This window comes from Pyrus communis, chromosome 15, assembly GCF_963583255.1.
Source record: "Pyrus communis chromosome 15, drPyrComm1.1, whole genome shotgun sequence".
NCBI lineage: Eukaryota > Viridiplantae > Streptophyta > Magnoliopsida > Rosales > Rosaceae > Pyrus > Pyrus communis.
The window spans coordinates 2174951-2200188 of record NC_084817.1 but is presented as its reverse complement, the minus strand read 5'-3'; the positions used below and the strand labels follow the sequence as shown (position 1 = coordinate 2200188).

General features: G+C 37.7%; 1 protein-coding gene across 1 annotated transcript; it reads left to right on the top strand.

The window, feature by feature from the left end:
* Positions 1–20373: 20373 nt before the first annotated feature.
* Positions 20374–25238, top strand: LOC137717980 (wall-associated receptor kinase-like 14). Its single transcript, XM_068457509.1, has 3 exons — positions 20374–21370; positions 23543–23620; positions 23749–25238. Exons 1-3 carry the CDS (start codon positions 20632–20634, stop codon positions 25023–25025), a joined length of 2094 nt encoding a protein of 697 aa, XP_068313610.1. The 5' UTR covers positions 20374–20631; the 3' UTR covers positions 25026–25238.

Genomic DNA, 25238 nt, shown 5'->3' with positions numbered 1-25238 from the left:
GAATGTGGTTCAGTACCCAAGGGTAGGGTATTGGGTTTCCAACTACGCGTCTCATGTCGGAAATTACCCCTTTCCTAAATTATTGTATTAGTTTTGTACTTTCTTCCCTTCCTTGAACAATAATAATTATAAAAAAAAATTAAAAAAAAAAAAAACAATAGAACCAAGGCCGACTTTCATCAAAAAATTATAGTATAGTCTACTGCAGGTAATCAACAAAAATTTCTCGTTTTGGGGTATTGTAAGAATAATTGACGTATTAATATCCATGCAATATTTCCTAGCTTGTTTCCCTTTTTTGGATCCACTAATTGTTGATCATATATAAACAAAACTCATTAGGAACCTTTAACGTCTCAGCCAATTGCCCCAATTGCTAGGGATTTGAAACTCACCTTATAAAATCTTTCAATACAAAGAAAATTGATTTGAAATGTAGAATACCTCTCTCTTTTGTCGCAAAACTACAGAATAATAAATCAGAGGAGCTGCTGATCACCATAAAGAAAAGGGTAAACAACAAGAAAACAACAAGCCATAGCCTTCCATATATGGTTTGAGTGTCAATCATTCGATCTACGACGACGTCGTCCTTGCTCCACTGTTGAAATTTATGGGCAACAAAAGAAATGGTGGAGAAAAGCAGCCTTTTATTTTACCACTATATAAAATCAAGTGGAACATGACGACAAGATGACCAGTTAATAAAAAAACCTTAGTTCCTTATTTGTACGCGAAGGCCCGAAGAAACCCTAGTTTTCTGATGATGGCAAACGGCCAAGAAACCTTTTGAAAAGAAATTGTAATGGAACTAATTCGTTAGGGTTTTGGCATGGCTGTTGCTTTCCGTTAGAGGCCGTTAGTCGGTTACAAATTCATTCAACCGGTTCTTACCCCGAAGGGAAAGTGATTTGACCAGACCGAAGAGGGTCGAAACGGCAAATGTGGAATCAGTGATATCATGATGCACAATCTTTCGCTATACGTTTGGTACGGCCATTCATACTGTGACACGTGTGAGACCAAGTACCAATGTCACCTTCCCAGCTGCCACGTCTACGGTTTCGGTTTCTCTGTCACTTTCTGAAATTCTAGGGTTTGGGGTACGGGATTTTGAATTATTTGGGGCACTTGGACCATAATAGGATATGGAGCCCATGGACCATTTAGTGAGCCATGTTGGGAGGCCACGTACTTGCGACTTCCTTACAAGCACGATGCTATGCAACGTAGCGTGTAGTGTATAGGTACAAGACATTGCCTAATTTTGTCGATGTAGTGTTGTGTAAGTGCAAACATGTGGTTTGATCAACTTCATCAGGTTCAATTTGAATAATGCATATTGGTTCATGTCATTTTGTCAAATGCGTGCTAGTTTCAGTAACTCACGCATGTAGATGTCGCATACTTTTAAGTTAGAATTATTTTATACATGTGTTTGCGTCTGATCTTAATTTTACCGAACATTGTACATATTAGAAGTAATCAAGATAAATTATGTGCTTTCACTTATGTCACGGTGTATGCATTGTAATTTTGAAGCCAATTATACGTTGTGCATTGTTATTTGGATAATATTAGGGATAACAAATTTTTAAACTAAATTGGTAAACCAAATGATATGTCATAAATAAAAAAATAAGCACGCTAATCAACACTTGAGTAATAATCCAATAATCAATAATCACATCATTTAATTTAAAAAATTTAGTTTACAAATTTGATCTCACTAGCATTATTTTTTTTATTTGATTATATCTATTCTAATTCTCTGGTGGCAGTGGGACGCACGTATTGTACCTACCCTACCTATTTGCTACCCACCAATGAGCAAAGATTGTTGTCGTTAATCATTTGTCTCTAAAATGTATTAATGTGGCATTTTTAATTTCTTTGAAATGATAAGCTGGATACACTTGCCCTTATAAAGATACTAGTTATGAAACTTCTCACTAATTATGATCAAATCATTTAATTGCAATCTCAATTAGCTAGTTAAGAGTACTCTCTCTTACACTCGAAATCTCGAGTTTGAATCTTCTCTCTTCACATTTTAGATTAACCGCAAATGAAAAAATATATATATATATATTTCCAAAAAGTGAAGATATATATGTGATGAAACTTTATCACCAGCACATGATCAGAGTTCAGAAGCAAAGGTGTTTTTCCTTCTTTTGCTTCTTCTATTCTCCCATGTTATGACATGTAAGTAACTGATTTTCCATATTTAAGAACTCGTAATGCTCTAATATATATGGTTTAGCTATGTTTCTTATACTTTAACTGGAACTGATCTTATATATATATATATATATATATAGAGTTGCGTAATCGGGGACCCCAAAGAATCACATACGTACGTACACATGTATGTTACTGTACTTGAAAGAATTTCACTGTAAATGTCAATATTATTTTCTGTATGCTTCATCCGTATTCAATTGGAAAGATCCATTAGTTTGGTGTGAAAACAACAGTAATTTCGTAGTAACTTGTCCCTAAACCCTAGTTTGGTATCACTTTGTACTTTGCAGTTTTACATGTTACATGTTTTCCCTTTCCTTTTCCATAAACCCTGCATGGATACGGAATGCAAAATCCAAACATCCATTAGATTTCCAGAATGGTTAGGAAAAATGGGCCTATCTGTGATCTATGTTATATCAAAAGTTGGTCTTTTGGTCCAATGTATTATTAGACTGGATTAAAAGATGAGACAATTTTGCAGATGACGTTTTACCATAGTAATGGAAAGTAATCATGTTTATGCACTTTGTTGCGTGTTTGATCCTACTGATCCCTCTTCTCTGTTAACAACTAATAGTTTAACTCACTATCTCTATCGTTTATAAAAAAAAAAAGGCGGTTTTAAAATTGGATTGAGATAAGTAGCCCTTTCAAGTTTAAAGTATAATGAAGTAGAGGAGAATGATCTTTCATTTTGAAGAGATTAGACATGGAGAAATTTTCTCTCTTCTAATCCTATCACTTTGGAGTGGATTGATATAGATAATTGCTCTTCACGAGTGATTCTGTTGGAAATCACACATCGTGAACTTGATAAAAACAAGCTATAATATAATTACATGGTTTCATTCTTAGTTACATTAAGGCATTTTAGGATAAAATCTCACTCATAATGGGTTAGCAGGTGGTTAAGTTGGAAACAGTATCATTGGTGGACCATTTTGCATGTCTCTCCAAAACTTTAGCGAATCCATCTTCTACGTCCAAATTAGACAATATTTTTTATTTTATTTATTTATTCAATTTACCTTGAAAATATTAGTTTATACATTAGAATCCAATTCTATATACAACACGATGCCTAACAAAGTTGTTATATGCACTTTGAAATTTTCATCGTGCACACCTTTGAAAGATAAAGAAAGAACTAGTACTAAAATGACTATTTTGAAGGTTACCTTTGACCAAAAAAAGAAACATACAGATTTTATATGCATTGAAATAATCAAATCCAACAGATATAGGTAAATCCAAAACAATGACAGAATCTAATGAGAGATTTTTCAGTACGATCAGCACACGAGGTGATGCATTACGTGTAATTATACAAATGGTAAGATATATATGTTAAAAAGTTAATAATTTAAAAAATAAAATTTCTCAACTTACATAAAAATATGTGATGTATCACTCATGTTCTCGTCACAATAAAAAATTTCTCGAATCCAATCCTTCCAAAAAGTTATCAGAGATTGATAGAACCCGCTAACCTTATCCCATTAAATATGCTTTGTGTTGGTATTCATTTATTCTTTTTAAGCTCAATGAATTTTAATCATATTAATTATGCGATTTACTGTATCAATTGGGTTTAAGATATGGAGAAAGGGATCATCTTCGGATCCCTTCCACTAAATTCATCAAATCATTTAATCTGGACTTTTGAAATGTGATCTAATGGCTATAAACAGGAGCTCCTTTAAAAGTTATAATAACTTTAGCCGTTGGATCAAATTTTAAGAATCCAGATTAGGTGATTGGATGAATTTGGTGGAAAGGATCTAGAAATGATACTTTTCCAAGATATGGTAGCATCTGTTGTGAAGAACGGTAACCGACCTTGTCAGAAACCACGGATTTGGTCGTGCTGTGTGTCTATGAAACTCTGATATTCCCTGCAAAGCTGCATCCTTGATTCTCTCAATTCACCGTCCAAATTTTGCACTTCCTCCAAAACCCCCATTTCTTTCTCTCTGTATATAATTTGAGAAACACCACACTCACTCTTAAATCCCACCTTCAGTTCTTCCTTTCCACTTTTAGCTTCTCACTTAGCCAGACAATGTCTTCTCCCTTCTCCTCTATGTTTTCTAACCCTAAATCCTCCGTGTCACAAGCCGTGAACATCACCGGAAACGATTTGAAGGAAGAGCAAGAAGAACCTGCAGAAACGCATGAGCATAACTACGTGAGCAGCCATGTGCATATAAAACCCACTCACACCTCCCAACCCTTACACAAAGATGTCGTATTACGGCGCATGCGCCAGCGTAAGCGAGTTAACAGAGTACGAGCCGCTCTTCAAGCTCTCCTCAGCTCGCCCTCCTCCCTCTCAGTTCAAGAAGACAAGTGGGTTGATGATGCCTTTGCTGCTCCTTGATTGATCAGGCCCTTAGTCGCTGCCGCCGCCCAAAAGTTTACGACATCGCTCGCAAGTGACTGTGAAATATGTCAGTACTAGTCTAGGGTTTTGATTAATCTCTTCTGTACCAAATACGTACGTTGTTATTTTGATGTTTTGTACTGTTTATAAACTACATTTTGCATGTAGACTTTGATTTATGGTGGGATCTGAATTTATCTTGCTACAAAACATTGCATGTTTAGAGGGTTTTTACTTTTCATTTCCTTTTATTACTAATTAATGCAACGCATAGAAAATAAACATGAATTTTTATTTTATGTTTTAAATTTAACATATCGGAGAGTAAAAATTTTAAAAGATATTAATATGTCACATAGGTTGTCAAATTTCAATCCTAAAGCTTAAACATTGTTCGTAGTTAGGTCATTGAAAAAAACCATGTTACGAAGGACCAAAAAGAGTTTATTTGTTTGGTTTAAAAAAAAAAAAAAAAAAAAGTGTTATTGACACTTCAAAAATCTCATACTATACTCCTCACAGTACCAGAAATGTTTCGTTAAAACTTCCAAAAAATAGGGGTTTCAACATCTTCTTCCTCGCAAGGCAACTGCTGCATGTGATGTACCAAAATTTCGACTGGGCTATAACTATATCTTTTCTAACAAAACAAACAAACAAACTTATTTGAAGCGTAAGTTCATCCCTCATGTTGAAACATTCGGAGAGTTCCCTGGATGATCTTCATAGGCGTTTTTCTGACCTCCGGAGGGTTCAGGACCAACCGAGTCCCTGTATGAATCCGTTCACGTGGCCAAGCCAACCTGGCCATTGATCCCAATTTTTAGTCGCTAGTGTTGGTCTTATTCTTTTGTTCTGTTCAAGGCTATTTGACTCACTTAATTAGGGTGAACTAGGACAGTATGAAAAATAAAATTTGAAAGGTAAAATAACAAAGGTAAAATAAAATTTGGTAGCACCAGTACAAATAACAATTTGCGGGACGAAGCATAATTCGTCGCACAAAGTTAAAAAACGTCGCCTAAAAATTAGCCTAACGAAAACTTAGTCGCACGCAAATCATCGTGCAAGGGTCGTGAAAGTAGGGTTGCACAACAAAGGCGTAACCTGTGTCGCGCAAAAGGTCTTTGTGCTACGACAATACATGCGTCGCGCAAAAGTTTTCGCGCGACGTATCTTGCTCTTGTTGTTGTGCAAAGATAGGTGCGTGACGTAGGTATTGTCGTAGCACAAACACTTTTTTTTTCTTTTTTTTTTGACAAAATATTTTTTATTTAATTTTGTATAAATATTTTAATTAAATTATAAACAATAATTAATAAACCAAGAAAAAGATCAGGTGCTAGCATCGGGATTTGGAGACCGGACATTTGTAAGGCTCGTAAGATCATGCTCATCTTCTCGTCTTGAACCGAAAACTGGGCTGCAATCTGGGCTTCTCGGGCATCCCAAGCTGCTTCATGGGCTACAATCTTATCTTTTAGGGTTTCCACTTCCTTCGTCACGGCAATGACCTGTCCTGTGGTCGGTCTCGAAGAGGAGGCACCTGTCTCACGAACCCGCGCCTTCCCCATACCCCGAACAACTTTGCCATGACGACGACCAAGCTTCTAGTCCAGGATCTCAGCAGAACATCAATCACCTACAATTTACAACTGAACATTTGGTGGAATTGACAAGTAAACAACGGAGCCAACTTGCACACAAATGGCAAGATGATAATCTTAAACACCTTAATTCTGAACGAGGTGCTTCACGTCTAGCATCTTGAATTTATTCACATTCAAATTTTCATTTCAATATGGTAGAACCAGAGTATGGACAGGGCACTAACTGAAGAATGGCAGCACGGACCGCTTGGGAGCATACAGCATTTGTGCGCATGTAATGTACAATATCCTAGAGTCAGAACCAAAAACATAGTATTCTAATTAAATGCATCAAAAAGTGACACGATGAGTGCTCTCATTAACTTCAGAAGCTCAAGTCTAAATGCAATCAACACAAACCTGACAGAAAGCTTAAACATGTAACAAACTAAACTTGATGAAAGGTCCAAACCAGTCACCATGGATCCTTTAAAACATGTAGATACAATACAAGTAAAACTAACTGTCTTGCAACTTGCAAGGATGTGTTGTTTACCGTACTCTAAAAGAAACACAGGAAACGGTGCACGAATCAAGAACCTATAAAACAAAGCAAGGGATTGGTTGAATAGTTACTTGTTTCAAGCTGGAAGTGCCATATCCACTGTATGAAGATGACAAGAGTGGTTGAACAAGTGACCATTTCTCTTTGTCCATAGCAATTGCAAGAGGTTCCAAGTATCTGTAAATCGCATAAAAGAAAGATAAGAAGGGAACAACACATTATCAAAATTTTCTTTAAGCACCTCACAACATTATGCAGTGAATTTGCGTTTATTAAATGAAGAAAACCGCTGTGAGTGAAAATCATACATATGATGCAATCTCGTCACACAAACAAGCATTGGTGATGGAAGACAAAATATCACTTCTCTTCAAAAGAAAGTTAACAAGCAGTGTTACACTCTGTTGCAGAAAACCATCAGACAGTCCACCAATAAAAATGACTTGCCGTCGATAATCACCTGTTTTGCATGGGAAGGATAATTCTCATTCATCATCAAGAAAATTGTATGTATAAGCATACAAGATAGACTCCTATATGTGAGCACAATGAAAGTGACTGAACTACACTCGACAACAATAACAAACAGCAAGAACTTTATATTAAATGAAAATTGATGATTTTGCGAAGAAAAAAATGACTTGCATAAGACATGCACTGGAAAAAGGATAAAGAAAATCCATAGTATGATCTGGTTGAACTAGCCTCTACTACGATAGTAACTTTTTTTATTTGACTGCTGGGCTTTACTCTAAAATCCAAAATACTTAATTCTATGAGCAATTTACACATAAATCTAGTTTACAAGTTTAATCTTGCAAAATGTTAACCAAACCACTGCAACCAAAAGGCATGAAACTTGTGTTCTTGAAGCAGCTCACTGAACCTTCCAACATTTTTTACGGGGAGCAATGTGTTTTATTGAACAAAAAGGAATAGGTACAGTCTACAGAGTAGTAGACACAACTAAATCTTCCAACAACAGAACCAGGTAATTTCTCCTCTTATTTTCCATAGATAAATAGCATTGAAACAAATGACTTTGAAAATCCTATCATTCTTGAAATGCTGTTCTCCCTCAATAGCTGCCGGTGAACTACTACATATCTATTTTTTGCATGGTACCAAAACCCATCCTAACCTTCTAAGTTCTCACCCAAGCTCCATCATTTCACCTCAAATCCCAGTCTCAGTAATTGTCATAAACTCTATCCACCAAATTCAAATCTTCCCAACATCCCAATAACATAATTCAGACTAGCTAACGGTTAAAAATCGCATTTTTCGATAGCAAAATGGCACCAATTATCCCCATTCTTTCAAAATACCAATCTCAGTAATTGGAAACTGCTCAAAAAATACTTTAACCACCAAATTCAAATCTTCCCAACTCACCATTAACATAATTCAGACCACCAAACAGTTAAAATTTGCATTTTTCAACAACGAAATGGCACCAATAGCCCCAATTATTTCAAATTACCAACTTCCAAACAGAGATCGAGCTCCCGCAACTCAATCACTACTCAAATGCAGCATAATCCAGAAACAAAAAGCATAAATTGACATGAGAAACAGACAGACCTGAATAGGTTTGGGGCCGTACTTCAAGAGCACGCCTCGGAACTGATTCTTCAGCATAACAGGGCTGGAATTGTCGCCGGAATTGCCCGAAAGGGAGTCTGCTCCCATCTTGACGGACTCGGCCCGTTCCGACCGGCCCCGGACGACGCTGGAGAACCACGAACCGGAGGAAGACGACGGAGAAGAAGACTTGAACTGACTGAGGGAAGACTTGAACTGGAGTGGTCTCTGAAGGGAAGAATGAGAACACCTAGCCTAGGGTTCTACAAGACAAAAAGCGCCCATTTTTAAAAATTAGACCGCCAAAATTTTAACAATACATTATGATGTCGCACCATGGGTGTTTGCACAACGATTCTATTGTGGCGTCACGCAAGATGTATTTAAAAGAAAAAGAATTATTATAATAAATTGTTTGGCAACGATCCTATTATGTGTCGCGCAAGATATATTTAAAAAAAAATTATTATAAAAATTATTATATATTCAAAATAAATAAATAAATAAATATATATCATTCAATTTAGCAATTTTACATTAATCTTCATCCGAACTACAATTGAACAGTTATTTTAACTCCAGTTTTGATGATTTTTTACAACTATACTCCTTTATTCTATATGAATACAATGAATGAATTCGATCTGTAATTTAAAATATTTACATTAGTGGAATCCTATGTTATACTTAATGAAATTTTAAATGTTAATGAATATATCGTTTTGATGGGATACGCATTCTATGAAACTAGTTTCAACGATCCGGCCAACCGTCAAACTTGTTTGTATATACTTCGAGGTCGCATATGTCAAAAATCGTCTTCCCCAACGCTTTCGTAATTTTTCAACATTGGTAAGCTTTTAAAAACCCTTGGGACAAGTTTTAGGGTTAGATCGAAGCTTGTTTTAAGTTGTGTATACGTGTGAATAGCAGAAAAATAGCTCGGAGTAGCTTTTCCAAATTTTTCGGCAAGCACTGCCCCTTTCGAGGCTTTTTCCGGCCAAACCATGACGAGTTAGCCATCATGCAATGTACCATTCTCTTCCACTCGTCAAGTAGTACAACTTTCGTTTTTGAATCACTTCATTTGGTTGAGTAACGAATTAAGTTATGAGCCTTGGAAAATCAACCCATAAACCAGCCAAAGGGTGGCCTAAAAACCACCCTCAACCCAAGCCTTTGGGTCGGGTTACCCAGCCCATTTGACCTAAACTTGGAGCCCAAATGTCCAGAGGCCCAAACCATGTGAAGCCCAACCCAAATCCCTTTTTATTTAAACCCCAAAACCATTTTACAGTGGGTCGAGTTTAAAACCCAAACCCTTTAAACCCTTGGACCTAAACCCTTTAGGCCCAACCCCCTTGACCCGATTGACTCTGACCCCTTGACTTTGACCCGGTCAACAGTCAGCTTTAACTTTGACCGATCAACTGTCAACATTGACTTTTCGTTGATTTTTTCGGGTTTCGTTCGGGACTCCTCCTAGGCTAATTTCGACATCTTAGACCCGTTTTTGATGTATGTTCTCCCAAATTAAATCGTTTGAGTATAGTTTTGTTAATTGTACTATTTATGTGCTTAGGTGCAATTTCTAGCAGTGATTTCGTTGTTCCTATTTCGTACGGCTCTTCTACGACAGAGTATCTGTGAGTGAACCCCTTCTAAAATGCATGTTTTAATAGTAGAAATGTATACATGAAAAGCATGATTTACTGAATACGTTTTGTGAACGTTTTATGAGAAATTGATTATCACGCTATATTGAGCTTATTTTGGAATATCATATTTTCTATCAAACCCATGTTCTTATAGGGTATCTAACGGATGTCGATATATTATTTAGAATATGTTTTCACATACTTCTTTATAGTATAGATGATGGATAACTTTATACTATGAAGATGATTTTGAGATATATGTACCTACGTTTGGAAAGTTTATGTTCAATGTCTTGTGCGTATCTAGTGGTCACTATTCCGCTAGGGGCGAGGACATGGTGTTGGCTGTAGGCTGGGAGAAATAATCCCTGGCTTCGGATCGAGGGACATGGAGCAAGCATTAGGTTAGGAGAAATAATCTCTGGCTACGGGCGCAAAGACTTGGGAGCAGGCATTGGGCTGGGAGATATTATCATTCGATACCACTATTTAGCACACTATATACAAGATATGATTTATGAGATGTTTTATGGCATGCTAGGGTTTTCGGAAAAACTTATCACTTATTATTAGTTTTCATAAAACTTTGGGGGTTAGTATGTTGATAACTATTTTCTTATATATATCAATTAGGTGCACTCATGTTTGTTTTGCGCCCCCTCAGGATTTAGATTTGAGGCGTACGATCTCAGCGTCAAGGCACTTCCGCATCGGCATCTTCGAGTCCTCTTGGTGTAGGACCCATTTTTTTATTTATTCAATTTTATATTATTTCTTTTAGTGTTCTAGTTAGTTATATGCTCTGAACACATTTCTCACTTGCGTATTCATTATTTTTAAATTTATAAGTCTTATTTATTTCTTGTTCTCAACATTTGCATTCAACAAATGATTTTCGTCACCCACGGATGTCGGCCAGCAAGTGACCATCCCAATGTCCCACATACATCGGGATTGGGGCGTGTCATAATGATTATGTAATGGGACAAAACTTTTCGACGGTTATAAACGAAAAATCACGATTTAATGGTTATTTTAATTTCGATTTTGATGATTTTTTACAACTACACTCCTTGACCATATATGAATACAATGAATGAATTCGATCTGCAATTTAAAATATTTACACTAGTGGAATCTTATGTTATACTTAATGAAAGTATAAAATAAACTCTAATTGTTAGTGAATCTATCGTTTTGATGTGATACGCAGTCTACGAAACTAGTTTCAACAATCCAACCATCAAACTTGTCTGTATATACTTCGAGAACACATAAGTAAAAAATCGCAAAAAACAAACATTCAAAGATTATGTAATGGGACAAAACTTTTCGACCGTTATAAATGAAAAATCACAATATAACGATTATTTTAACTTCGATTTTGATGATTTTTTACAATTACACTCCTTGACCCTATATGAATACAATGAATGAATTCGATCTGCAATTTAAAATATTTACACTAATGGAATCTTATGTTATACTTAATGAAAGTATAAAATAAACTCTAATTGTTAGTGAATATATCGTTTTGATGTGATACGCATTCTACGAAATTAGTTTCAACAATCCAACCGTCAAACTTGTTTGTATATACTTCAAGATCTCATATGTCAAAAATCGTAAAAAAAAAAAACATTCAAAGATTATGTAACTGGACAAACTTGTATGTAACGATCCAACCGTCAAACTTATTTGTATATATTTTGAAATTTTTCGACGGTTCATCACGCAAAATTGTTTAACACGAAGGTGTACCTTCATAGTGCAATGTTGGGAAAAAAGTGGTAAAAGCCTTGATTTGGTGCTAGAAAATTGCGCGATGGACCAACTACATCGCGTAAATGGCCTTTGCGTGACGTTTTGGTTCACCGTTGCGCAAAGAAAATTTGCCAAGACTTTTACCCTTTTTTTTCCTAACACAGTGCGGCGAAGGTACACCTTCGTTGCGCTAAACAGTTTTGCGCGATGGAATGCTTTGTCGCTCAAAGTCCCGTCGCACAAAATGTCCTTGCGTGACGCTTAGTTGTCAACGTTACGCAAAATGTCCTTGCACAACATAATTTGCTCCGTCGCGCAAGTTTTCGTCACATAAGTATGTTTTTGTACTAGTGTAGGTAAAGTAAAACTAAAACAAGAGCCCTAATATTCTTCTTATTTCGATCATGTTATTAAGAAGCATCCTTGAACTTATAATTTAGTTAATTTATAGTCTAAATTGTTAGACAAATAAGGAATATGATTGGAGTCCTTGTGTAATTGTATATAATATTATTATTGGAAGAATAAGCCGTCCTACAGCCGTCAAGCCGTCCTACCTTGTCCTACCTACACACTAGCCGTCCTACAGCCGTCAAGCCGTCCTACAGCCGTCCTATAGCCGTCAAGTCGTCCTACAGCCGTCAAGCCGTCCTACAGTCGTCAAGCCGTCCTACCTTGTCCTACCTACACACTAGGACGGCTACCTTGTCCTCTACAGCCGTCCTACCTACACACTAGGACGGCTACCTTGTCCTACCTACACACTTGTATCATGTATATATATCCTTGTAATCTTGTAGAGAAACATAATAAAAAAATAAGCATTCTCTTCCATTTGCATTCTCTTCCATAAGCATTCTCTTCCATTTGCATTCTCTTCCATTTTTCTACATTCACGTATCAATAACAAATATATTTTTTAGCCTACATACCTTTTTCTACATGGTATACAGAGCAGGTTTATAACCCTAGCCCTAATTTTTTTTTTTTCGGCAGCTTTCTCTGCCGTTCCCATGGCTGTTCGTGGCCCGTCCCGTCCCTCCTTTGCTCGTCCTCCCCTCCACTGCACCTACTGCAATTTTGATTATCATACCCGAGACACCTGCCATAAACTTCATGGCTATCTCGTTGGCCATCCCCTCCATGGCCAACCGTGGCGACCACCGCGCCGTGCCACTGCTTCCAGTTCTTCCCGCAGTCATGCACCTTCCAGTCCTCCCTGGCAGCCACGGTTTTCTGCTTCCCGGCCCCATAATTTCACCCAAGCCCATCACGTGCAAGGCACCCAGGCCCCCGCCTCCTCTTCTACTCCAGCGACCCACCAAGTGCACGGGGCCCAGCCCACTTTGCATGACTTGCAGCTTGCCATGCCTGACCTCTCTGCCGAGCAGCACTCCCGTGTTCTAGCTGCTCTACGTGACACCACCACCCCTCCTCAGGCCAATGTCGTGCTCACTACTGATTTTGCCCAAGGTTTGTTACCTGTCACCTCTCGTCATGGTCAATGGATTCTTGACAGTGGTGCTACGGATCATATTACTTCTTCCGCTTCATGTTTGGTTAATCGCTCTCCTTCACATTTGCCGCCTGTTTCTTTGCCTAGTGGTGCTTCTGCTCCCATTACTTTTACCGGCACTCTTCCTTTAAATTCATCAGTTACTTTGAAGGATGTTTTATGTGTCCCTAATTTCCGAGTGGACCTTTTATCGGTTGGTAAACTTACAGATGGATTATCGTGTTCCATAACCTTCTTTCCTTCTTGGTGTGTTTTGCAGGACTTGGTTTCGAAGGCGATGATTGGTGTGGGTAAGCGACGTGGCGATCTGTATTACCTTGTGGCCCTTACCTCTTCTCTCCCCACCCGTCAACCTCTCTGCAACATCATTACCATCCCCTCCTCCCTCTGGCATAGGCGTCTTGGTCACCCCTCCTCCACTCGTTTGCAAGCTTTAGCATCTAGTTCTCTTAATTGCACTTTTGATTCTAGTCATATTTGTGATGTTTGTCCGTTGGCAAAACAAACTCGTCAACCTTTTCTTTTGAGTTCAATTTCATCCACTTTCCCTTTTGCTTTAATTCATTGTGATATTTGGGGCCCGAATCGTCAATCCTCTTCTCTTTCTGGTGCTCATTATTTCTTAACCATTGTGGATGATTTTTCTCGCTTTACGTGGGTCTTCCTCATGAAACATAAATCCGACACTCAACAATTAATTAAGGATTTTTTTGCTTATGTCACTACCCAATTCCGCACTACCATCCAATGCATTCGTACTGACAATGGTGGTGAATTTTTATCTCTTCGTAGTTTTTTCTCTGATCATGGGGTGCTTTTACAAACTTCTTGTGTTTATACCCCCCAACAAAATGGCGTTGTTGAAAGAAAACATCGTCATCTTCTTGAAACCGCTCGCGCCCTTCGTTTTCAATCCCATCTTCCTATCAAGTTTTGGGGGGAATGTGTTCTTACCGCTACTTATCTCATCAATCGTCTCCCTACCCGTCTTCTCCATCATAAATCCCCATTTGAGGTTCTCTTTTCGAAAACCCCATCTTATGACCACTTCCGCGTCTTTGGTTGTCTGGCATATGCCACCTCTGTCACTCCCACCACCAAATTTTCCCCTCGGGCTCATCGTTGCATTTTTCTCGGTTATCCTCATGGACAAAAGGCCTATACCCTTTACGATCTCGACAATCACCGCATTTTCACTAGTCGAGACGTCATCTTTCATGAAACTACTTTCCCTTATGCCGTTTCTCACCCTCCTATCCCATCCTCTTCGCCTACCCTACCCATCCCACCCCCTCTGGACTTTACATATAACCCACCCCTTCCTGCCCCGACGCCTCACCCTCCTCCACCTTCCTCCCCTTCCACGCCTCCCACAGATTCCCTTGCTGCCCCATTACCCGTTCTTCCCCATGCCCCTGCCCTCTCGGTATCCCCTCCTTCCCCCCCCGCTACTTCCTTACCTTTCACCCTTTTACCCACGGACATCCCTACCCCCCCACTACCTACCAATCCTCCCCTTCCCCGCACCTCTTCCCGTGCCCATAAACCTCCACCCTATTTAAAAGACTACGTTTGCTCGCAGGTGATTCTGCCATCCCACCCATCTTCGACTTCGCAACCCGGTTCTACACAAGGTACGCGATATCCACTTTGTAATTTTCTCTCTTATCACCGTTACTCTCCCAGGCATTTTTCTTACATTAACTCTGTCAGTCGGACTGTGGAGCCTTCCTCCTTTGCCGAGGCTGCCACTGACCCCAATTGGCAACGTGCTATGACTGAGGAGCTTCAAGCTTTACATGCTAATGATACTTGGACTTTAACTTCCTTGCCCCCTGGCAAAATTCCCATTGGTTGTAAGTGGGTGTACAAACTCAAGCACAATTCCGATGGCTCTATTGACCGCTACAAAGCTCGTTTGGTTGCTAAAGGCTTCACTCAGGCTGAAGGTATTGATTATCATGACACTTTTTCTCCTACTGCTAAGATGATTACGGTGCGTTGTCTTCTTGCTCTTGCTGCTAGTCAGTCTTGGTCTCTTCATCAGCTTGATGTTAATAATGCTTTCTTACATGGTGACTTACATGAAGAAATCTATATGTCTCCTCCTCCTGGTCTTCGGCGACAGGGGGAGAATCTTGTGTGTCGCCTTCACAAGTCACTTTATGGTCTTAAGCAGGCTTCTCGCCAATGGTTTGCCAAATTCACTAGTGCCATCATTTCTGCCGGTTTTCAACAATCCAAAGCTGACTATTCATTGTTCACTAAAAAGTCTGGTATTTCTTTCACAGCTTTGCTCATTTATGTGGATGATATTGTGATTACAGGCAATGATGCTAGTGCCATTAATTCTCTGAAGTCTTTTCTCCGTGATCATTTTCGGATAAAAGACCTTGGTGATTTAAAATATTTTTTGGGTATTGAGGTTTCTCGTTCCAAACAAGGGATTTATATTTCTCAACGCAAGTATGCATTAGAGATTCTCAAGGACTATGGTTTTTTGGGAGCACGACCCATTGCTTTTCCTATGGATGACACAAAATTATCTGATAAAGGAGAACTTCTCAAGGATCCTGAAAAGTATCGACGATTAGTAGGTCGGTTAATATATCTCACTATCACTCGGCCGGATATCACCTATTCTGTGCATGTTCTAAGCCGTTTTATGCACGAGCCAAGGATATCTCATATGGATGCTGCGCTTCGTATTGTTCGTTATTTGAAGGCTACTCCAGGTCAAGGTTTATTATTTCGTTCTGACAACCAGACCAAGTTAACTGCGTTTTGTGATTCTGATTGGGCAGGTTGCCCTATCACTCGCCGTTCGACTACTGGGTATTGTGTATTCTTGGGCGGTTCTTTGATTTCTTGGCGGACGAAACGACAGAAAACCGTTTCGCTCTCTTCAGCAGAGGCGGAATATAGGGCCATGGCAGGTGCTTGTTGCGAGATAGTTTGGCTTCGTTTTTTGTTGAAGGATTTGAACATTCCTTTGGATGGTCCTTCCATTTTATTTTGTGATAATCAAGCAGCGTTACATATAGCTGCCAATCCTGTTTTTCATGAACGAACTCGTCACATTGAGATGGATTGTCACTTTATACGAGATAAGATTGTAGATGGCACAATAGAGACCAAGCATGTGGGTACGGCACAACAGTTGGCAGACTTGTTTACCAAACCTCTTGGGAAAGAAAAGTTTTCGAGTATGTTACGCAAGTTGGGAGTTCTTGACATCCACTCTCCAACTTGAGGGGGAGTGTTAGACAAATAAGGAATATGATTGGAGTCCTTGTGTAATTGTATATAATATTATTATTGGAAGAATAAGCCGTCCTACAGCCGTCAAGCCGTCCTACCTTGTCCTACCTACACACTAGCCGTCCTACAGCCGTCAAGCCGTCCTACAGCCGTCCTATAGCCGTCAAGTCGTCCTACAGCCGTCAAGCCGTCCTACAGTCGTCAAGCCGTCCTACCTTGTCCTACCTACACACTAGGACGGCTACCTTGTCCTCTACAGCCGTCCTACCTACACACTAGGACGGCTACCTTGTCCTACCTACACACTTGTATCATGTATATATATCCTTGTAATCTTGTAGAGAAACATAATAAAAAAATAAGCATTCTCTTCCATTTGCATTCTCTTCCATAAGCATTCTCTTCCATTTGCATTCTCTTCCATTTTTCTACATTCACGTATCAATAACAAATATATTTTTTAGCCTACATACCTTTTTCTACATAAATAGTTGGTGGAATCCATTGACGTTTATAATTTATATGATGAACGTGCCAAGTTGCCAGGTTAAACGAATTTAATTGCAAGAATCACGCACTATCGTTGCTACTTTAACGTCCTTATTCACTAGCTTCAACCATCTCACATTTTTAATGTTATTAACTAGCTTCAACCATCTCACATTTTTAATGTTGATCAAACGTTATAGTGGTCCACTTCTGCTGTATAATAATCAGTTAAGTTGCCAGATCAAACCCTCCTCAACTTCACGATGATGCTTCTCACCAAGTTCCTAAAGTTCATCTTGTATAGTCTAACAAAAAAGGAAAAAGGTGACGTTTTACTTTTTTATTTACTATCACCATGGGTGGTTCAGTTGTTGGGAACGAATTTCAGGTTTGTATTCTACACGACATGTTCTGGGTTTAATTCCTGGCGCTGATGAATTACACGATGGTGGCTAAGGAGAAGTTGAAATGCTTCTATGAGTTTTTTTAGCCTCCAAAAATGTGGACTGCCTTGGCGAATCCATCAATTGATCCCTTTTTATTAGAAATATATATATATATATATATATATATATAATTACGTTTTAATTTATTGATTAAAATTTCAAATCAAGAACAAATAATGATATTTCGACATTCATAACTACACACTTGCGTTGATACACTAATTTTTTTTTTCTTTCTCATCGTTACTATTTGTAACAATTATATCTTTCAAGTTTTGTCAAGGTGCCCTATGTATTCTTATCTAATCTATATGATTGGATTTTTTAAAAAGTAAATCTAGGTTACATTCTATCCAGAAGGAGCTGCAAGACTTTGCATTTGGTGGTTAATAACTTCATACGCTGTCTCATATATATATATAAGAATTGTTATTGGCATTCCAAAAATCTCATTTTACACTTCAAACTTTCTATATTTGGAAAGAAAAATACATTTGTGAAGAGTATACAATGAGATTTTTGAAGTGACAATAACACTTCATATATATATATATATATATATATCCATAATTTACTTCGAATCACGGAATTAGCATAACTACTACTGTTACTCTCGTGATCTAATATTTTAAAGACACAAAACTATATTCAAACATAAACAAATGTGAGATTCTAGAAACACCAACTGAGACAAATTAGATCACGAAGAGAATAGGCCATGAATGAAATGAAAGCTACATATTCAACAAAACAATAATTCTGCAATAGTATTGTTTTTTTTTTTTTTATCCTTTTAATTGTTTTCTTCTTTCTGTACATTAACGTCCCTATTGTTGATGACTGGATTAGTGAAAAAGTTTGATTAACTGATGTTTAGATTATCTTATATAACTCGTTAAACATGTCAGATCTAAATACATTAGTAAAACATCAACTCTAATTTTGTAGTGCTAAGAAAAAAAGTGATTCATTATTAATATTATTTTAAGTTAAATCAAATATTCAAACAGTCAAAGTATATGGGATTGGGAATAATAAGCCACTAAATTTTGTTGGTCAAATTGAGTGTGCATTACAAATGCTACGGTTCCGTGAAATAATAGCAAATTGGTGCCATATTATATGATCGTACATTATAATATACGTTATTTAATTTTCAAAGTCCAAAGGTGAAGAGTCCATTTCCACACGGACCACACCCACCCCCAATGAGATCCACTTTTAATCTTTACGTTTACAATCAAAGGACGGGAAATCTAAACCACTCATTTTAATTTTACGATCTTTATTAACTTATTTCACTGGCTTTATTATAAAAATTTAAAAATTTAAACATGCCAAATCTTTTTTTTCTTTCTTATGAACGGTTAGCTCTCGATTTGCGAGCTCCGGACCTAAAGATTCGTAGTAGATCTCATTTCCCAGGCTATTGTCTTCTGTAAAGATTGATGATAGTGAAAGCAAATATTTATTGCCAAAGAAAAAAGAAGAACAATCATAGCTGCTGAGAATCATATGATTAAAATTTCAGCTCATTGACTTTATGTCATTTGACTCAAATATGCATTATTTCTTCTATTTAAGCTGAGATGTACATACTTATATATATATATATATATATATATAGGATTTATGAATTTTCAAAATATGTATTTGAAAAAAAGGTTTCTGTTTTAGCTGTTTTTAGTTTTTATATGTGTGTTGATAGGATTCAAGATTTTATTATGTACTCATCATGTGTTGTCGTGATCTTATTATTTTATTCGAGTAATAAAACATATCAACATTACCATTTATTCATATTCTACTTATAAAATTTTCAAGATATAGGAGATTTGGGCTTAAAAAAGGATATGAACAGTTAGGGTCAACACCAAGATGTTGCCCTGGTATTGTAAGTGTGGGATCCTCTTTGCATGTAGTGTCATTTCCCCCTATTTTCGGGGCATTGGCTTTTCCTTTGTTGGGATTATCAAATATCTGCTTTGATAGTAAACAAGGAACCCAAATCCTCTCCAAATCCAAAAAATCTGAGCTAAGGATCAAGTGATCTAAATCGTTAAAATTTGATTGAACGACTACAATTATTATAACTTTAAAGAGATCTCATGTTTATAGCCGTTGGATTAAATTTCAACGGCCCAAATCATTTGATCCTTAGGCTCAATTTTTGGGGATCTGGAGAGGATCTGGGTTCATAAACAAGATTGCAATTAGTATGTATAAAGTTGAAATATCAGTGTCACTTAGTGTAATATATACTGATTTTATTTTGCATTTGTAATTGAGAAATTTTAAGTTTTAATGTTATAAACAGTAAGTTCGATATCAATTAATTTTTTCACCTCTTAATGTAAATATATCGTTGTATAAAAAACAAATTTGAAATATTAGCTTTCCTTCGTTGGGTTTATGAAATGTCGTCATTGGTGCATATTTTCCTTGATTAAATCTTCTATATATCTAATCACTTGAATAGATTGCTTAATTGTAACTATACGTTTTAATGCTCGACATTCTAGTATATATAAGTTAGACGGGCTGGTCAAAGAAGCATGCTTGTCTCCTTACATTTAAATTTGAATCAATTTTTTCTTTTATAAATTACAGTACTCAGAAACTCACTCATGTTTTGTAATATTATCTTCATTATTTTTTATTATGTCCTCATTTTCCTTTTTCTTTCTTTTTAAAAGTGAGCAATCATAAATCCACTTGACAAGCGTGATTTGTAACCTTTCATTTTGGTCCGTTAGTATAAACAAAGATTAATTATCATCACTAATCCGCCTTTGTCTCGTGTCTCAAACGAAATTTTCATTCCAAGATTCAAAACGAATAGTCTTGTCATTTAGTAAAGCATATTTCTATTTCTCATGAAAAACACCAAGGCAAGACCCGTGTCATATACCCTAGTGTGTAAGCTATGAAGTCCGCTCCTTGTCGAACGCTCGGTTTCTCCTAAGAACTGTCGTTTCGTTCACGGATTAGATCATATTCTAAAAGCCAGCACATTAGATCGTATTCTGAAAGCCAGAAATTCATTTGTTGAAGAACCAAAAGCTCACGCGTTTAATTTTCCAAACACCAAATTTAGAAACCTTGTGATTTTGTTACGTACTCGGTATGAGTTATTTCACCCTAATTTTATCCGTACTTGTTTTTCCACTACTCACCATCCATGCATCAAATGATTCAAATCACTGCAACCAATCGTGCCCGAGTTTCGGTCCCAGCCCGATTCAGTACCCTTTCGGGTTCTCATCAGGCTGCGAAATCCAGCTTAACTGCCCTCCAAAAAGCGGATTCGCAATCGGGGAGTTTCCAATCCAGTCCATAACCCAGGACAGCATAAGAATCAACCTCCAGAGCCATTGCAACCGCCCCCTCCACACCCTTCGCCACCTGTACAGCCGGAACTACGCCCCGACGTCACGAAACGCGATTCTTTTACGGAACTGTACGGACGGTAGGCCGTCCAGCAGCTGCGAGATTCCCAACATTCTGGTGCAGGCGCGGTTCGACGCTCCACCCAACTGCAACGCCAACGGCAGCCTCAGCTGCTACGCCGAGACCAGAAAGGATGTCCGATTTCTGGACTTTGGGAGCGTCGAGCGGAAGGACTGCAAGTTCTTGCTGTCGTCGATTTCGGCGCCGTCGCCGCAACTTTTGAATAGCTCAGCGCCGCTGTTGCTGGAGGTGGAAGTGGTGGAGTTAGGGTGGTGGCTTGAGGGAACTTGCGGGTGTGATAAGAACGCCAATTGTACGACGGTCGTATCCCCAAATGGGACAGAAGGGTATAGATGCAACTGCAAGGAGGGGTTTGGGGGAGATGGATACGTTGCTGGGTTAGGCTGCAGGAAAGGTAATTACTGATTGATTACTTCTGCTTAATTACTTATCCTTCTTGCTCATTTGATCATTCTTTTTCAACTCATCCATGGTGGATCATGGATGTATCAAAAGTAAAATATAAGAAAATAACTTAGCTATGCACTAACAACAAACAACAAGCTTTATTCTACTAGGTAACGTCGGTTGTATGAATCCTAGAACGTCACTGCGTTCGGTTTTGTGTCAAGTCTTCTGTTAATTCCAAGTACTCTATATCTTTTCTTAGAATTTTTTCAAGTTTTCTTAAGTTGTCATCTACAGCTTTTGACCCGAACTTTTTTTTCATAATTGCATTTTCTAACCGTATCATTTGAAGATTTTCAGTTCACATGTTAAAACTGCCTTAATCGATAAAACACAAAAGATAAGGGCCAACCAATTAAAACAATCCAATGCATGCTTAGGGTCCTACCTAATATTCTTTGACTCATATTTTTGGGATCACAGACCACCATAATACAAAAAGTCCATGAGCTTAGATACAAATTTGCTTTCTATAGATATCGTTAGGTGAGATAGTAGTATAAGAACAGCACACTAAGAAACAAGCATAGGAATTATTTTATTACATTTTTGTATGCATTATTTTGAATTTGTAACAATATTATATTTGCTTATATAGCAGCCATATTAGAATATGCATTTTTTTTTAAATATATAATGAAAAAAAAAAATACACTCAAAGGTGGAGATTTTGGTCAGCTACACAGTAAATCGAATTAATGAGAATCAAATTTAAAATTTTTTATTTACAAGTAAAGAAAAATATCATTATAAAATGTTGTTGTGTGACGACTTTACTATTTTGAGGGAACTTAAATATTTAACTAAGTGGGCCCTAAAATGCGCTTGTAATCCATAACATTATGCCGACTCAATTTGTGGGACTGGTCCATCATTGTTGTTTTTTTTTCTTTTTTTCTTTGTCAAGGTGTGAATTGCTACCCATTTATTGGTGGTGGGCCCAATAACATGAGAGTTTAGAGTGTGCTTGGTTCGATCTTATATGAGGATAATGAATCATGTAACCATTCTAAATCACTTTAATGCTCTGCATAGTTACAAACTCACGTTATCAAACTTGACTTTATTTTTCTTTTTTTTTTTTTGTTTTCAGCTTGTTTAAGAAAAAGAAAAGAGATATTATTAGACTCAAAAATAAAGAAAAATAAAAATAAAGAGATAAGATGACCCCATAGGTCTCCTCAAGGATGGGTTTGTTTCACCTAATACACTGAGTTAGATGGGACTTTAATCATCTTTTAGTCATGGCGTAGATAAGTTTGATTCTCTAACCTATGTGTTTAAAAAATTAATAATTTAATAATATTAACTTGAGAGAAATTTGCCTACATTTTATGAGATGTCACAACGACATACTAAGAAGCATAAGTAAGTCTACTCAGAGTTTGGTAGACCTAAACTATGATGTCCATTTTTGGGGTGAATGGTCACCAAGTCAGCTGCATTTTGCAAACTTGAAGAAAACTCAGAGTTACATTAACCATCTGATAATTTAGGTTGTGTCATTGTATTAAATATTATCTAGTGTTTTCAACCTATTAATATATGTATGTGTGACGTATTAACGATGTCATCTGCTTGTATAATAAAACAGAAATTAGTAATTCTACGGACGTTGACCGGCATACACAAAAATTTCTCAAATACATAGGGCAATTCTAAGTTGATCAACATTCAACAGATTCATATTCATTTTATATCCTAAATCGATAATCTCCTACGTAACTTGGAAAAACTGTTATTCTCATTGTTTATCTCGTAAAGATAGTTTGATAATCATTTTGTTTTCAGTTTTTATTTTTTATTTTAAATTGAAATATCATTTGGTAATTACTTTCAGTTTTCAAAAAGATAAAAATCCAAAAATTGAAGACTACTTTCTTGAGTTTCAAATTTTGGCCTTAAGTTTTGAGAGTCATTTAATAACTATTTCGTTTTTAGTTTTCAAAAAAGTGAAAACTAAAAAAATGAAAACAAAATAGTTATCGAACGACTCCTAAATTTGTCTCGTGGATTAATTATTCCAACACCAGATTAATTCTTGTATATGAGAATGTGAAACAGCAATCTTTACAAATGCAAGGTTTAACTCTGTGATTTGTGCTCTGTAAATTGACAGTCTCATCGACTTGCAACCCTGCAAAATACTTGTCTGGAGAATGTGGAGGAAAGGCCAGGTTCATCGTTTTGATTGGAGGTGGCTGATTAACTCTTCTTTTAACTAATTAATGTCGAACAATACAGCGGTCCTTTGTTTTATACAACGATATTCTACCATGAGGGGAATATATATTCGTTTTAATCCGGGAATTTTTCTTTTCTCAGCTGTGTTTGTTGGAGCTTCTTTAATGATCAGTCTGGCTCTGATATGCTGCTTCATCCGGCGGCAATCCAAGCTGAAAGCGAGACACTCCACCAAACGCCTTCTATCCGAAGCTACTGGCAACTGCGACATTCCCTTCTACTCCTACAAACAAATCGAAAAAGCCACGAATAGCTTCTCAGACAAGCAAAGGCTGGGAACCGGAGCTTATGGAACAGTTTACGCGGGAAAACTCCACGACGAATGGGTTGCCATAAAGAGAATTAAACACAGAGGACATGAAAGCATTGACCAAGTCATGAACGAGATCAAGCTCATTTCATCGGTAAGGCACCCGAATTTAGTCCGGTTATTAGGTTGCTCCATTGAACGCGGTGAGCAGATTCTTGTGTACGAGTTCATGGGGAATGGGACATTGTGTCAGCATTTGCAAGGAGAGAGAGGGGAAGGACTTTCTTGGCTCACACGCCTGACTATTGCCGCTGAAACTGCGAAAGCAATATCCCATCTCCACTCGGCTGTTAAGCCTCCCATATACCACAGAGACATCAAGTCGAGCAACATTCTTCTGGATTGCAAGTTCAAATCCAAAGTTGCGGATTTTGGCCTTTCGAGGCTTGGGATGGCGGAAACCTCCCACATTTCAACGGCTCCACAGGGGACTCCGGGTTATCTTGATCCTCAGTACCATCAGAACTTCCATCTCTCCGATAAAAGCGATGTCTATAGTTTCGGTGTGGTGCTTGTCGAGATAATAACAGCGTTAAAAGCGGTAGATTTTACCCGCCCCCAGAATGAAGTGAACTTGGCAGCTCTAGCCACTGACAGAATAGGAAGGGGGTGTCTAAATGAGATCATAGACCCTTTTCTCGAGCCCCTTTTGGATGACGCCTGGACTCTTTCGTCAGTTCATAAGGTCGCCGAATTGGCATTCAGATGCCTTGCATTTCAACGAGACATGAGACCAACTATGATAGAAGTGACAGCCGAGTTGGAGCTCATCAAGCTAAGTAAATGGCCATCTTCAGAAGAAAACACATACACAGCTTCATCAGACGGATCCTCTTGCTGTTCTTCATCTAGCGTGAGCGAAAAGCCTCTAAATATTACCAAATCCCGATCACTGAGAAGCGTCAATGCACTGCAGAGTGGAGATGCCAGTAGCTTCAATTCGAGCAAAAAGTTCAAGGATAATTCATCGGTCTCTGTTCAAGATACGTGGTTAAGCGATCAGAGCTCGCCTTCATCAAACAGTTTGCTGAGTAATGTAATTCAGTGACCGTAAAAGTTGATCGAACAGTTTGCTTATAGTTTCATGTCAACATGTTCATACCATTAGTAATGCTTGTACTTTCATATATTTGAACTCATATTTTGTTTTGGAGTTCTTAGTTGTAAAGATCTTTGCCTGGGTTGTTGATACTTTGTTCCCTTCTTTTGCTTCCAAAGGAAACTAAATTGAAGAACGCTAGTGGCGGAACCATGATTTCAA